This window comes from Solanum lycopersicum, chromosome 5 (genome assembly GCF_036512215.1).
Source record: "Solanum lycopersicum chromosome 5, SLM_r2.1".
NCBI lineage: Eukaryota > Viridiplantae > Streptophyta > Magnoliopsida > Solanales > Solanaceae > Solanum > Solanum lycopersicum.
In genome coordinates this window covers 67,609,681-67,625,507 of record NC_090804.1, presented here as the reverse complement: position 1 = coordinate 67,625,507, position 15,827 = coordinate 67,609,681, and the positions used below count along the sequence as shown (strand labels likewise).

General features: G+C 28.7%; 2 protein-coding genes across 2 annotated transcripts; both read right to left on the bottom strand.

Moving 5' to 3' along the window:
- Positions 1–4,853: 4,853 nt before the first annotated feature.
- Positions 4,854–8,174, bottom strand: LOC101265131 (glucan endo-1,3-beta-glucosidase). Its single transcript, XM_004239745.5, has 3 exons — positions 7,060–8,174; positions 5,653–6,121; positions 4,854–5,066 (listed from the first exon to the last, which is right to left on the bottom strand). Exons 1-3 carry the CDS (start codon positions 8,140–8,142, stop codon positions 5,038–5,040), a joined length of 1,581 nt encoding a protein of 526 aa, XP_004239793.1. The 5' UTR covers positions 8,143–8,174; the 3' UTR covers positions 4,854–5,037.
- Positions 8,175–8,469: 295 nt separating this feature from the next.
- LOC101265438 (DNA replication complex GINS protein PSF2) lies at positions 8,470–13,058 on the bottom strand. Its single transcript, XM_004239746.5, has 8 exons — positions 12,892–13,058; positions 12,090–12,164; positions 11,885–11,999; positions 10,528–10,624; positions 10,414–10,444; positions 10,236–10,331; positions 9,047–9,199; positions 8,470–8,662 (listed from the first exon to the last, which is right to left on the bottom strand). Exons 1-8 carry the CDS (start codon positions 12,934–12,936, stop codon positions 8,642–8,644), a joined length of 633 nt encoding a protein of 210 aa, XP_004239794.1. The 5' UTR covers positions 12,937–13,058; the 3' UTR covers positions 8,470–8,641.
- Positions 13,059–15,827: the final 2,769 nt, after the last annotated feature.

Here is a 15,827-nt window from a genome sequence, read left to right as displayed (position 1 = left end):
TAATAATAATAATAATTTTATCGATGAAATATATATCGATAAAATATTTTTGGTAGATGTTCGATTTGTTTAAATGACATCATACTTTGCATATAAAGTATGTTATCTTTGAGCTAAATTAATAAATTTATAAGTGATTTTTATTTTATTTTGTATCCATATGGATTTTTTTTTTAATTTTTGGACTGAATTATTTGAGGTGTTTTTAAGTCAAATTAATTTTATGTTATTTAGATAAAATAAAAGAAAATGCTTATAAATATTTGGTTTTAAGTTTCTTTTATAATTAAAAATAAATCAAAAGTATAAATTATAAGATAAAAATCAATTCAAACCAACTATATATTAATATTTTGTATTTGACTTTTATAATTTGATTAATTTAAATTTTTACCAAAAATATTTTACTTATAACACACGAAATTTTTTATTTAAATTTAAGAATAAAATAATACTTATATATTATAATCTTTTGGGTGCTTTTGTACTAGAAAAAGATTTGTTCTCTTTAATTTTGTCTAGATAAAGTTGTGAAAGCTTCACAATTATGATTTATGCCACTTCTTTTGTCCTTTTTTTCCTTTAATAATTATAATTTGTTTTTATTTTATATGCTCAATATTATTACTCCTTTTATAATAATAGTATTTGAGCTAGTTTCAGAATATTTTTATTTAATTGTTTGATTTTTATTTTTTATCGCTATTGAATCTAATTTTAATGTTTCACTCTAAATCACTAAAATATAAGTACATCAAAAGAAATTAATTTTTCTTTATCTTTGCTAAGATTGAAATATTGATTTTTTTTTATAATTTTTACTAAAATCATTGACTATTAAACCAAATTATACAATTATTAATTTATACGGAGTTCGAAGAGAAGTCACATCTATTTTATTTTATTTTTTGTCTATTACATATTTTATTTATATATATTACCTTTATTTTTCTACTGAGAATATTCTTCAAAGTTCAATGTACTGTTTAAGTAAATAAAATAAATTATAACTTGGAAATGTGCACATGTTGAACCTGTCATATGATTTTAAAATATTTATTAAAATTCAAAAATTAATTTGAGCTTTTTTTTTATTTCTTTCGATAAATATATAAGTATAATTTATATTATATTGAATAACGTCAATATTCTGCATACGATAAAAAAAATTATAAGAAAAGGAAATAATCTGAATCAAAATTATAATCGAGCGTAATACTTTCATAAAATCGAATCTTTAATATCAAGCATATTATAAGGTATTCTCAAACATAATTGAAATTAATTATTAGATAATCCTAAAAATAAGGCAAATAATCTTGTTGTTTTTTTTCACAGCAGATTAAATTGGATTAATAATTTTCAAGTTATGGTGAAGTAATTTAAACTTCAAGTGAAAACATAAAAAGGTAAAGCTTATGATTATTTATGGAGTAAACTTGGGACAAAGAATTTAATTACTTATAATCTTTCTCCTATATTTAATTTATCAATTTTTGAATATATCTAAATAAATAAATAAAAACAATATATCTATTATTAGTAGACATAAATCACGATTATCAACGCAATAAAATGATTAAAATTATTCTTATTAATTACTTTACTCTTTCAACCCTGTTTGCTCACATGATTACCAAAATACTTTTTTATTGAAGGAAACACAACAATAAGAATCATGATAAAGTATGGTTCGTTTCCGCTCAATAAGTCTCATAAATTTGCTTCTTGAAATATACGTTATTATCAAACTCAAAAACGAATGTACTATATATTGTATCACTAGCATAATATTGTGTATTGATCTATTCGTGATAAAAGTATGATTCGTTTTCGATCAACAAGTCTCGTAAATTTGCTTTTTGAAAAACACGTCATTATCGATCAAACTCAAAAATGGATGTACTATATATTATATAACAAGCATGATGTTGTGTACTGATCGTTATTTTCTTCTTCAATTTTCATGTAAAATTGACATGACGCGAATATTAATGCTTTTTGTTGGACAGATATACATATATTTAAAAAATTCAACTTGAAATCGTTCTATAACGTCAAGTGTTCGAATTATAATTACCCCAGCATTTTAACCATGGTTATCCATTTAAAACTTTTCTAACTATCTTATTAAATGTATGAATTTTTTATTTTTATTTTTTTACTTCAAAGTGATTAAAGAAATGAAAGAAAAGGGAAAATAATTACTTAATTTGTGTGGTTCTTCTTGTTAAGGGATAAGGTTTTTGACATCTACTTATTTTTGTGACAACAAAAAAGTCTTATAAATTAAGTTTGTTTGTGCTCAAAGGCACCATATATATCAATCATTTCAAAGAGATGGCAAAAGATAAAAATAAAATAAAATGAATGAATTATTTCTCCATGTAAAAAAATAAATATGAGCAAACATTTATATTTTTACTATTATGAACATATAATTTGCATCTTTAAAAATATATATTTATTATTTTAAAAAATTTTTGACTTCGATATTACGTAGATTAATCAAATTTAAATACAGATACGCTCTTGTGACTACTATTGCTCTTGTGATTTGTATAGTTGTTCTATTTCCCTCAATCATCATTTATTCATCAATTTTTTGGCAAATTCTTGTCTTTATTATACATATTTAGATTTTATTTTTTGAAGTTTTCAAATGTACATAATAATATTAGATTTTGTTCTTATTTGAGACAAATAATATGTTGTATCAAATATATTTTTGTCTAGGAAAAATGTATGTGATAATTTTATTATGTGGGCCAAAAATTATTTCCCAATGTAGCTCAATGACAAAATTTTATTTTCCCTATGTATTACTATTATTATTTTTCTAATCTCGAATCTCCTAGAATTTAGCAATCATTTATATATTCAAAAATTTAAATAATAGTCACAGAATTGAAAAAAAAAATCAACTTTTTTTGTTTGGGTACTGAAATTATTATTAATTGCTTTGACAAACAAAATTGTTTATATATCGTTAGAGTGAATTTACGATGCTTTAAGAGTTTGGTTAAAATGTAACACTTTGTAACGTAGGACGGATCGTTAAAAGGATGGATTAAAAAGAAGAATTGATAAATTTGAATAAAGTTAAAAATTCGAACAAAAATTTAACTAATAATATTCAACGATATTAGCTTGAATTGTGGTCTTATTAACGTAAAGTTATTATTTCAAAATTTAGAAAACATCATCCAACTCAGCTGAGTTTCAGAAGAAAAGGCACACGCGATATCTTAAGCAAATCTCTAAATAGGATAGATAAATTAGTTTAACTCTAATTAATATAACAAGAAAACAATTAAAATGTCTTATCAATATGAAGTCCCTATTATTTCTTTAATTATGCATCTAATTAATTAAATAATATATTTTATAATTATCAAATCAATATTCACGTCAATCAAAGTTTCAATATCTATTTGCATGATTATACGTTCCATTTGAAACTAATTATTGGTTAATCTCTTAAGCTAATTAATTAAACATCTTTCATTTCCCGCATTTATTTTTACTAATCCAATATTGATTTTATACGTTTAAAAATCATTTTGTTGTTTACTTAAGTCCTTATACAATTATGATTATGAAGTACACCATAATAATATACTGAGTCAGAAGACAAAGGGTAAAAAAAATTATCAAAAAATCCAAAAGGATATATCAGTAAAAAAAAAATTAAATCGATCTCTTCAAAAAAAAATTACAACAAATAAAAGATAAACATCATTAAATTGTCAATAAAAAGAAAATTGTTCCAACTATATACTATAAAGGGAAAAAAATAGAAAATAATTTATATTTATATATGCAATATATAAAGAATCGGCGTTATACTATCAGTGTATCGTAATATGTTGTAGTAATAAGATACTCGTCATATTTTTAGATTAGGTACATTTTAGCTTACCTCGCTTTGTCAGTATATAGAAGTTATGATATCTTTAATGTGATGTAAGAGACAGGCTACGAATATACGTAAACTCAATATTTCTGGTATGAAATTTACTAAATAACTATAAATATTTTACTTTAAGCTCTATAACTATGATAGATTATTGTAGAAACCCATATATTTCAAATTCTGAATTCGCTTCGATTCTAATAGTATAGAATTCTTTTGCACTCGAAAATAGTGGCGAAATCAGAAGTTTTACGGAGAGTATTCAAGAATTAACCTACATGTATGAAAAAAGTAATTTGTGACCAATATACTTTATATAATTTTCTATATATAATTTTTTTACGACAAATTTTCAACTGAGCTGTTCGAAATTAAACTAAAAAATGATTCAAATACTTACTTGGATCAACAAACACTATGACACCAGAGCCCAAAAAATCACAATTTAAGTCATTTTTTGCCCTAACAGTAATTGGGCCAAAACATGGGCCTCTAGATTGGGCCAAATCACAATCAAAGGCTGCATGAGACCTAACATTATTTGGGCCAAAATATGGGCCTCCAACTTGAACTAATTTCTCATTTTAATAAAAAAAAATTAATTGTAGGTAATTTACTTATAACAAGTCAATAATGTATAAACAATTTCTATTATAAGCTTCATTTGATTTAGTTACAAATTTGAATTTTAAGTATAACATGAATTATTTAATCCATCAATAGCATTTTCATGCCTTTTTATGAGATAGATAACTTAATATTAATCGTGTTTTCTTTTTTTCAGTATTAAATAAATCGCACTTAAAGAATAAAAATAATTAATTCCTCAAATAGTAATTATATTATTGTTTAATTTTAGTAGAATGTGATAAACTAATTTATCAAATTATTAAAGAATGTAGAATATAGATAAAATTTTAAATCATGGCAAATGAAGTAGGCAACATTTTTTTTATTATTGTTTTATTTGCAACAAATACATACTACACATCAACATAATTTGATTAGTTTGTGAAAACATCAAAGAAACAAATTCTTTAAAAATCAAAATTTCAATATGTCAAAACTAATCCTTTAAATGTTGGAGTAGCTTCAAAATCTTCCTTTTTTGTCCATAGAATTTAAGAAAGGTACTTGCATGTACCATAACCTACAAAAAATCACAAACAAATTCAATAAAGACATCATTAGATTTTCAATTAAAACAAAATCCAAGTGTGTGTATATATATATATATATTGTATCGTAATATGTCATATCAAGTTATTTATCTTATTTTTTCAGATTAATTATTAATCTCATATAGTTTAAACAGCTACGTCTAGATAATTATTTTTTGAGTTTAACTCTTATAATGTGATAGTGCAAAAGGAATCTTTATGATTTACGATGGCCTCAATGATAAATGTAGGTAAATAGCCAATAAAAGGTGAAATTAGTAATTTAGAAAACAAGACAGGTCACTTGGTACGACAGATAGTTAAACATGTTATACCGTCAGTGATTAACTTATATAAATTTACAGTTGTATGATTTAACTTGTTTTTGGAGTATTTTGCTTAATATTTAGGTTACTGTGCAAAATTAACACGTGCTTTAATATTTTGTCTTTTTGATGATCTATACATTGTTCGTATGTATGGAGTTAAACTCTGAATAAACATATGTTGTTTTTTCAAAGTGATCTAATAGTATAAAAATTCTTTACACTGATTGAAAAAATGTTGAGTACTTACTTGGATCAGCGAAGACGATGGCTGCGGAACCCGAAAAATCACAGTTGATGTCATTTTTGCCCTTGATTTGGTAGTAAGCATTCATAACATAGGCTGCATGAGACCTAACAGTATTTGGGTCAAAACATGGGCCTCCAGCTTGAACTGGGCCACAATCCACACCTTGATTAGTGCAGGCCCAATCTAAACTGGCCTGCAATTGTGCATCTGTAGCCTGTGGTTTGGGCATGCAAAATTTCTTCCCCATTGGGCCTACAGGTTTTGGGCCTGGCAATACTGGGCCTGGTTGAGCTGGCAGTCTTGGGGCTGGTTGGGCTGGCAGTTTTGGGCCTGGACGGGCTGAATGTTTTGGGCCTGGATGGGATGGTAGTCTTGGGGCTGGTTGGACTGGGACTTTTGGGCCTGGCTTTGCCACAGGAATTGGGCCTCTTGGTTGTGGTTGCGGTTGCGGTTGCGGTTGTGGAAGAGGCTGTATACATCAAAATCAAAAAACTTGTTAATAAAATCGAGTTTAAGTTTTATGCACTAACAACATTTAAAAAAAAAGTTGATGAATATATATTATTCGGCTAACTAGCTTACCAACAAGACAAAAATATACACAATATATACTAATTGTGTATACTAATGCATATTATATGTATATTTAGTATCAAAATATACACATATCCACTTTTCACATATTTTGTAAATTAGATAGTTGAATCGTTCAAGCCGTAATTATCTCATTAAAATAATATATGTACTATGAACCAAAATGGTGTTGATTCAGAAAGTTCTAGAGTTCGAGTCGTTAAAACATGACATGAAGTAGGGCTGTTCAAAATCGAATCTAAACCGATAAGTCGAACCGATAAAAAAGTTATTGGTTTATATTATTGGGTTAGTGCTTTTGATGACGGTTTTGATTTTTTTTGTTATCGGGTTCTTAACGGTCTAAAGTTTTTTCTTAACGGGTTAACCGATAACATGATAGTAAATTAAATAATAATATTTATACCATATTGTATATAAAGTCCTCGACTTAGATTTTAATTTCCTACTTTTATTTTTGGTTGTCTCAAATACTTGATTATTCTACAATGTAAAAGTGTTTGCTTTTAAGCAAGATATAACTTGTGAACTCAAGTGCATGGTTTATTTGGTTAATCACTTTGTTTCTAAGTGATTTTCAATGTTTTTTGTTTTGTGCCAAATCTTAACGGTTAAACCGATAACGATCAAAAATCGATAAACCAATAACCAATATCTTAATGGTTCTATAACGGTTTAGCATCTCTACAAAATCGATAACCAATAAGCCAACCCGATAAACTTTAAAACTGAACCAAACCGGCCGATACACAGCCCTAACGTGAAGGTAGAAAAACAAGCAAACGATATTGTAAGTGACAGAATGACGTTTACCTTTGGTGGTTGTGGGAATGGCAAGACTTGTTGTCCTTTCATGATTCCAACGTTATAAACAGGAGTAAAATCAGGTCTAAACAATCCAAAATTCCTCTCAGCATTAGAACCTGGTTTAGTATTCTCATTAAACAAACCAAATATATATGTATCAATTTTTCTATTTGGCATCAATGGTGTCCCTACTCCACCAACAATTTTCCTAACCAATCCACCATTGTATGCTGCTGCATTCTCCACAGTACATTGTGGTTCAAAGCTTTCACCAAATGATGGCCATCCTGTCTCAGCAGCAACAATATCAACATCATCATAACCAAGTCTTTTCATTGACATAAATACAGCATCCAACAACATATCAAACATGTTTGTGTATGTCCTTTTACTAAAGTTGTCGAAAACGCCTTTGTTTTGTTTGAACAATAGGAAATCAACTTGTTCAGGGTTGTAACCAAAGTATGGATAAGGGTTCACCATGAAAGGACCTTTCGTTTCGCGTAAAAACTGTAACATTGGTGCTAGGATACCTACATCCCAACCTGGTCTAAATTTAGCTAGACTTGGTGGATTTGAACTCAATAAAATTCCTAAAGAATGGGGTGTTGACACTTTAACAGTGTTGATACCACTTTGTGTTAGTGCTTGATATAGTGTCCTCATTGCACCAACTAACTTGTTTTGTACTTCTGGTGTTTCCCAATGAAGGATTTCATTTCCAACAGCAATTACATCAATTTTTGTTTGTGGATAAAATGGCTTAATGTTTGCTTCAACATAGCTTTTTGCATAACCAATGTCTTGCAATTTTGGGATTTCACTATTGGGGACAGTGACAGTAACTGAGATGTTTGTGTTAGCAAAGGCCTTTAAGATATCTGGATTAACATCAAAGATTTTGATTTTATCAATTATAGTTTTGTCTTTGAGGAATTGAGCAACTTGTGATGGTGGGGGTAAGTTGTTGCCAAGGGTACCATAGTTAACACCTATACAAGAAACATAAGGAAAAAATTGAATAAAGATAGATGAAATAAACAAGAAAGTAAATAATGGAGATGTTATTTTCTTATTAGACACCTCCATTTTTTTTTTTTTGGTTGTTATTGAGAAATGAAGAATGAAAACGAAGGATTATTTATAGGAGATTTTTGAATAAATTGAGGATCATGTATATTATATGGTTTTGCTTAATTTGCGATGTTGAAGCAAATGTATGGAAGAGAGAAAACTTCTTGTTTAGTTATAGTGTGAGGCAAGTAAAAGTTAGTTTGGCATAAGTTGTGCAAAACTAATGAAAAATAAGGCTTTTTGATCCCGATGTCCGATACCCATATTAGGGTCAGACTAAATCAATATTGACACTACAAGAGCTCAAACTCGAGATCTCTGGTAACAAAGATAACCACAAAATTTATAGTACAAGTCATTGCATTGCTGATTAAAAGAAGTGGCAATATATATGATACATACACAAAATGAACTTGCATGTTAATAATAGTTCTTTCTTTGCTAGTAGGATGGATGCTCAATTCACGTCTCTTTGGAGCGTCACAGCATGAGGCAAAGTGAAGAGAGAATAGTTTCATCGACCTTTTAGTACGCGCTGGATGTCAAAGAAAACAGCGTCAAAAAATGAATAACTAGCAACAACAACATACTCAACGTAAACCCACAAGTAGAGTCTGAGGAAGGTAGAGTGTATGCCCCTATCTCGTAGAGATAAAGAGGCTGTTTCTGATAGCCCTCGGCTTGAACAAATGCATTTTCAAACAGTTTGAAAAAGGGTATATAGAAATGAGAGAAGTAACAAGTAAGAACGATGGAATAATGTGAAATGAAGATTGGTACATAACACACAGAGGAAAGGACAGTAATGACAACGAAATAATATGACAAATGTTGTTGCTAGCAAAATGATAAAACTCAATAATTTCATACTACAAGTGTGAATGGTTAGATAAGGGAGATAAAATAGTTAAGAACTTACCTTGTCCCGCTGATTCACAGCTTGGCGCTGTCTGTTTGGAATGCTGCCTGATTCTGGTATTGCTTCTGTAGTATTTAGCTTATGAAATGTCTGCAAAGCTTTGGTAACAAATGGACGTACTATATTTGCCTCCATTGCTGAGAGATTTTTAAGCTGTAAAGTTTCGGGTGTAATATATTAGATCCTACCAGAAAGAGTCTCTATTTATTCCTCAAAATAGCAAATCACAAATTCACTAAAGGAAAATCCCCTAAACCCACTCCCCGCCTCAGAAAAGAAAAGGAAGAATTACAGTATGTATTTGCCTCTCCACTCTCTCCCCAAATGTTGTGTCATATGAAAAGGTTCACTCCATTATCTTATAGGAAGCTATGGCAAATGCTACAGTTGTTTCTACACCTTAAGCATGGAACGACTTTATAATCATCAGTCTGATTTCTATTTCCTTTGGCCATTCTCAATCTGGGACAAAGTTATCCCAGGACAAAATGTAGCATTTTACAATTACAGACCCGGTGTAATTCCATAGGTGAGGTTTGGGGAGGGTAGAGTCTACACAGACCTTATCCCAACATCATGGAGGTCGAGGGGTTGTTTCCGAGAGACCCGTGGCTCAAGTAACACATCAAAGCAGTTTGAAAAAAAAAATACACAAGTAAAGAGGACATGGCAAATAATAAGGAAAGCATTATACAGCATTCACAAAACAAGGAACAGTAACAATAGCCAAATAATGTATTAACTGAAGCAACAGTAAACAACAGAGGCCACTCCCACCTTGTCCCCGATATCTTCATTCCTAATCTTATCTCTTTCCTCCAATGCTACACAGCTCTAGATAGCTCTAGCTATGCAGGGGAGAAATTTTATAATGCACAACTCAGGCTTAATTAGTTATTCAATTGTAGTTAAACTACATCTATTAACTCAAACGGAATTGATTTTGTAAATTAATACACCCGATCATCCACGGGACCGTCAGCTGAATTTGCAGTATTGAGTAACTCCAATAGAATGGATGGTAATTGTGCTTCCATATTTTAAGATATAAGCACCAATGTAACTAAATCAGTATATGCCTCCTTATTAAAAAACCCGGCAGATTCCTCACATGACTAAGATATTGATCATCAAAACGACACATGCATCAGAATGAGAAAAGCATTTTCTGATAAATGAATAAGCATACCCTCAACGCATATGTGACCTCCTTTGAAATTATCTCCAAGCCAGTTCCAATTTTGTGAAACCGCACATCCTTAATATCTTCAATAAGAGACCTCACCTATTGAGCATGTTTGAATAAGAGTTCTGGCTGAATTACTAAATATTTGAAGCCAATTGAACTGAGAAAATAATTGACTCACCATATAGATGTCAGGAATATCCTCACGGGCACTAAATCATTTAATAGTGTCATCAGTAGACCAACATGATAAATCTTGATATAAAAAAAAAAGAAAAAAAAAGAAATCACTTACTGATCAAAAAGAAGCCTTGAGATTTCAACATAATGAAATGGTAGCAATTGGAACTTTTCAGAGTCTCTTTCAGCCTCCAGAACTTGGGTTAACTTTTCTAGTCGACAAAGCAGAGATTAGTAAGAAACCTAACAAGTACAATCTACATGATTATATGACAGCAGTGAATATAAAATTTCTATTGGAATTGAAATGATCTGTAGCAGGAAACCTTAAAGTTCTGGACAAAGCTTGATGAGCAAGTGTGAAATTAGTCACATCAGATTAACAACAAAAAAAAATAATTAACCATCTGGTTGTCCAATACAACATAGAGCGGGCTTATCTTGGTTGAAGTAATTTGTGTGCTATGCCTAGACAAACAGGAAATCAGAGAAGACACAAAACTCTTGGTTATAGGAGCCAGATACTTTACCGGAGATTTTCCCATTATACTTGTGTCAATATTTTCATTCATGCAGTAATCTTTTTTTCTTGGAATTAATGAAACAACACATCTATTGTCAACCGCTAAGTTTAAAGCTGGAATTTCCACTTATTAAGAGAGATTGTGGAACAGTTACAGGTTTTGAAACATGAAATAAAGACTGCTTGCATATTGCTGACAGGTTGAACTTGACCTGCTGTCTTAGATAAATATCATCCTTTTTGTAAAGAAAGGCATGTTCTTGACAATTATCCAGTAATTCAAGCACCAACGAAGTTACTAGAGGAATGGGATTTTAAATGTCCAGTTAGAGGTGCAATTGAGGAAGATTTAACCAAGGGCTATAATAGTATTGGACATTATACTGTTATCCGAAATGGCTGATATAACAGCATGCTGGGGAAAACCAAAGTACTGAACAGTTTCGCCAACAAGAAGTCAGTATCTTATGCCTCTGACTGAGGCTAATACAACAACCTGATTTCTAGGAAAAACAAGATGTTAAAGACGGACCATGAGAATTTGTGTACCAGTATAGTAGCATTACTATTATCTCCTTACCAAACTAAAAATAAAGTAAATATCCAAACCACAAGAAGGTATGTATTAAACTGAATCCCAGACTAGTTGGGGATGGCTACATGATTCCTCTTTATCATTCCGCTCTATTTTGGCTCATCTCCATTCAATACTGAACACTTTATTTTAAGGGATCTAGATTTCAAACATCCTTGTTCAGACATACAAATTGAGCTAGCAACAACTCTAAGGAACTCCAGCAACTAACTCCAAATTAGTAAAATAGAATCACTAACTGTTTCTCCGTAACAGAGAAAACACAACAAACAAATCTGAATCACAACATAAATTAACTAAGCACTGCATTTGGAAGAACAGATTAGCAAATTTTCCTAACAATCAAAAGCTTACCGACGGACATCCATTCAGGTGGTCTGATGGTGCATTTCCCTCTTTTCTTCAAAGCCACAGCTAGCCAGAGAGGCACCTGTGCTGCTATTTGTGGACGGAAAGGTCCAAAATCTCCCTGTCAATTGGTACATTTTCAACAAAAATCAGCATGAATACAAGCGAGATTATATGAATCAATTTAGTCACTGTAGGAGTAGAATAATACAGATATAAGATTGAGAGGTTCCATTCTCATGTTGGGCACAATTTCAACCATTTCATCTTCCGCTAGAAACTCCAACTGCATAATTGAGAAACAAAGAAGTTAAAAATCACTGATCCAAGATCATTAAGAACACAAAACAACACAAAGGGTGTATTCCCGCGTTTAGTTGGTCAAAAGTTTTTGGAAAATATTCTCTCGGAAAACAACCTCCTTAAATATGTAGAAAGAACAAGTTCCATAAGTGACATATCACACCAATAGTCTCCTCCACACCCTCTAACACACCCCAACCTCCATCCCCACACTCCAACCCTCCGCCCCACCGTTACCATATTTGAATATATTACATAAAATGCATTTTGTTGGATTAATATTTCACCAAAAAATAAGTAAGAAAAAATCCACTTATTTCCCATTAGAACACTTCACATGGAAAACATTTTTCTTCCTACCCAACACACCCAAAATCAAATGAAAAATTTCCAACTTAATTTTCACTTGAAACAAATGCGAACCAAGGATTCTAAACAAGTACTTGAATATTACTGTGTATACTTATCACACATATCTACATAGAATCTTAATAGCTCAACTGGTTAGCTACCTAAACTCCCCTCCCCACATTTCCACTCCCTCTACCCCCAATTTTACATATAGCTCAAGTTGGAGAAATACATCCAACTGCTTATATGATGAATCTAGTAGATGCAAAAACAACAATTAAAAACCATAAATCAGCATAAAATCAAATGATAAATTCATTTTTAAGCAAATTATAGAGAAGATTAAGAAGTAAACAAACCTCCGCTGCTGAAAACGCTACAGAATTATCAGATTGGTTCGCCATTGATGTTAATTTTTTGCTTTGCTTGTAAAATTTTTGGGGGATTTGGATATTGAAGCTGAATTTGTTAAGCCCTAATTTGTTAAATGGCGGGAAATGTGAAAATTGATTAGGTGCGATTGGTATCGAGAATTTTTTATTTTTATTTTTATTTTTATAATACAATAACTCTTTCGTGACACGTTGTTTTTGGACCAATTATAATCTTCTAAACTCGGTGACACGTTGTTTTTGGACCAATTATAATCTTCTAAACTCGGTGGATTATGAGTCTGTCCATTGACCTTTCTCCAGTTATATACTGAGTTTCGCTTTACATGGTGTAAGGGCTTGAACGTTTGAAATAAAGTTTGATATTTTTTACTATAAATTGATGTCGTAATTACTCTAACGTCTGATGCTAAAGTTTGAAAATATTAGTTTTTAATATCATAAGTACAAAATATAGAAATCCCAATGTTTTGGACGTTAATTACGTCATATTTCGAAAGTTTCTTAAGCTATAATAGTTTATAATTTCTCTTCGGATACATTGCTCTTTCATTCGATACACAACAAATGATATACAAATTATGTATTAGACATATAGTTGATACATAACTATAAATTATATTCATAATATTTAGGTTCGAGATTATTATTGTTAAGATACATTAGTCATGGACAAAATTTTTAATGTATTTGGTAGAGATAAAGAGATGTACCCGGAAGGTTAAGAGAAAGAGAAGAAAAAAAGGATTTTTATAATTAATTTAAATTGCAGGGGTTATTTTTTTTTTAGAGATTATATTATCTTAAATCGTGTAATTACATTATTTTTTCAAAAAAAAAAAACATTCCAAGGATTTTTTTTTGATCAAGGTGTATGAGTTTGGGTATATTATGAAGGTGAAAGAAGATAATAAACATAAAATATTACTTATAAAATTTATTTTTCCAACTTTCATTATTAAAAATTAATTAATTTTCTCATTTCGAATAAATTTATTTTCCTAAAATATCAAAAAAATATTTGCCTCCATACCAAACCCCTCATGTAACAATTTTACCAACAATCATATACCAAACTTAAATTTGAAATATTCCAAAATATATATATATATATATCATCAATTACCAAACTTAAATTTGAAATATTCCAAAATATATATATATATATATATATATATATATATATATATATATATATATATATATCATCAATTAAATGTTGAAATATCGTGTTTTGTCCCAATTGACTAATATTGACCTGCTAAATCAACACAACAAGAAATGTAGTAAGAAGATCTAACACAAAAAAGTACCAATTTTAGTATGTATATTAATTTTAAAATTATTTCTTTACATTTTTTTTAAAATATAAAATTAATATTATAGTAAGTAAATCTAACACAAAAAGTACATTAAAGTATGTCTATTAACTTTAAAATTATTTTTAAAGTTAATACAACCTTTAATATTTGACACTATTAATTGCAAACAAATAAGGTCTAAGAATATTAATAAAAACAAATATACCATTTAATAAATATAATAAATTTTTTTCAATGTGAAAATCTAAAGAACTTACAATTTTCAACTATCATAACATACTTATATTTATTTCAAATATAAGAGAACTTCTTTTAGAAAAATAAAGTATTTATAATAAAATAATTTTTATTTTTGTATTATATTACTATTTGAACAACAAAACAATTTATTATAGTAAGAGAATCTAATAAAAAATGCAATTTTAGTAAGTTAATTGAATTTGTTTTCCTTTTTTTTGAAAAATAAACAACAAACCATAAAAAAAAATATAGATCATATATTTATTTACATTCCATTTTGCCATTTAAACATTTGACATAATTTATATAATCTTGAAAAGTTAATTAATCATTAATTAAATTTTTTCCCTATAAATACTATTGAAATCAGTCTCTTTCTTCACCTCATTCTTTTTAATCATATTTCTCAAGGTGTTTTTCTTTTTTTCAAGGCTATGGCTAATAATGTTTTTTTTTTAAAAAAAAAAAGTGATTAATGATGTTTTTGATTGCATTATTTGTTTAGAAAAAATTGTTGATAACATTAGAAGGCTAATTGCCAAATTTGATTGTGAACATTTTTGGCACACTGGTATATAATTATTTTGATTTTTTGCAGACCTCTAACAAAAAAAAAGTATTTATAAAAATTTATTCATGTATTTTTATATAAAGTAATCACTTGATAAATCATTTAGTGATTAACTTTTTTTTTTTTTGCCATGCAAAATATTAAATATATATTATACACCCGTGTGAAAATAATGATCGCAAATAAGTTTGAAAGATCTTCTAGTATTATCAAAAAGTTTTTTAAAAACATATGATACAATCAGGAATATTGCTAACATTATTCGAAAAAAAATATTATTTGCCATAGCTTTGAAAAAATAAAATCAAAGATAATTAAGCAGATCATTCGTTACTCAATATAAAAATTAATTGTTCAATTCACATAATTTTTTTGTTAAATTTTTATTTGAAAAATTTTAACTAGTTAAACTGAATCATTTACGTTCTTGTTAATCGTCTAAAGAGAAAGAAAAAATGTGTATCATGATAATTCATTTAATAAGTTGTTAGAAAAAAGAATATATGATTTATTTATTTTATTTATTATTAATCACAATATATTATAATAATATAATGTAAAATAGAAACGAAATTACCACCATATTAATATTATTTCTAATTTAAATGTAAAAAATGTCCATTTATTTATTTTGATCTTTTAATTTTATTATATAATAATAAAATTACAAATTATTTAACTTTTCATTGGCTATTAATATTTTTTTTTAAAATTCACATAGAGAGTATCGCTCGTAAATTTAAATTTAGTCGAATTTTAATTCCGAAAAC

Coding starts and splice junctions, on each gene's coding strand:
- LOC101265131 (XM_004239745.5), bottom strand. CDS start 8,142: ATGGAGGTGTCTAATAAGAAAATAACATCTCCATTATTTACTTTCTTG. Junction 6,122..7,059: donor CATTCCCACAACCACCAAAG/GTAAACGTCATT, acceptor TGATGTATACAG/CCTCTTCCACAACCGCAACC. Junction 5,067..5,652: donor CATCGTCTTCGCTGATCCAA/GTAAGTACTCAA, acceptor GATTTTTTGTAG/GTTATGGTACATGCAAGTAC.
- LOC101265438 (XM_004239746.5), bottom strand. CDS start 12,936: ATGGCGAACCAATCTGATAATTCTGTAGCGTTTTCAGCAGCGGAG. Junction 12,000..12,089: donor AACCTCTCAATCTTATATCT/GTATTATTCTAC, acceptor ACCAATTGACAG/GGAGATTTTGGACCTTTCCG. Junction 8,663..9,046: donor CTGTGAATCAGCGGGACAAG/GTAAGTTCTTAA, acceptor TTTGACATCCAG/CGCGTACTAAAAGGTCGATG.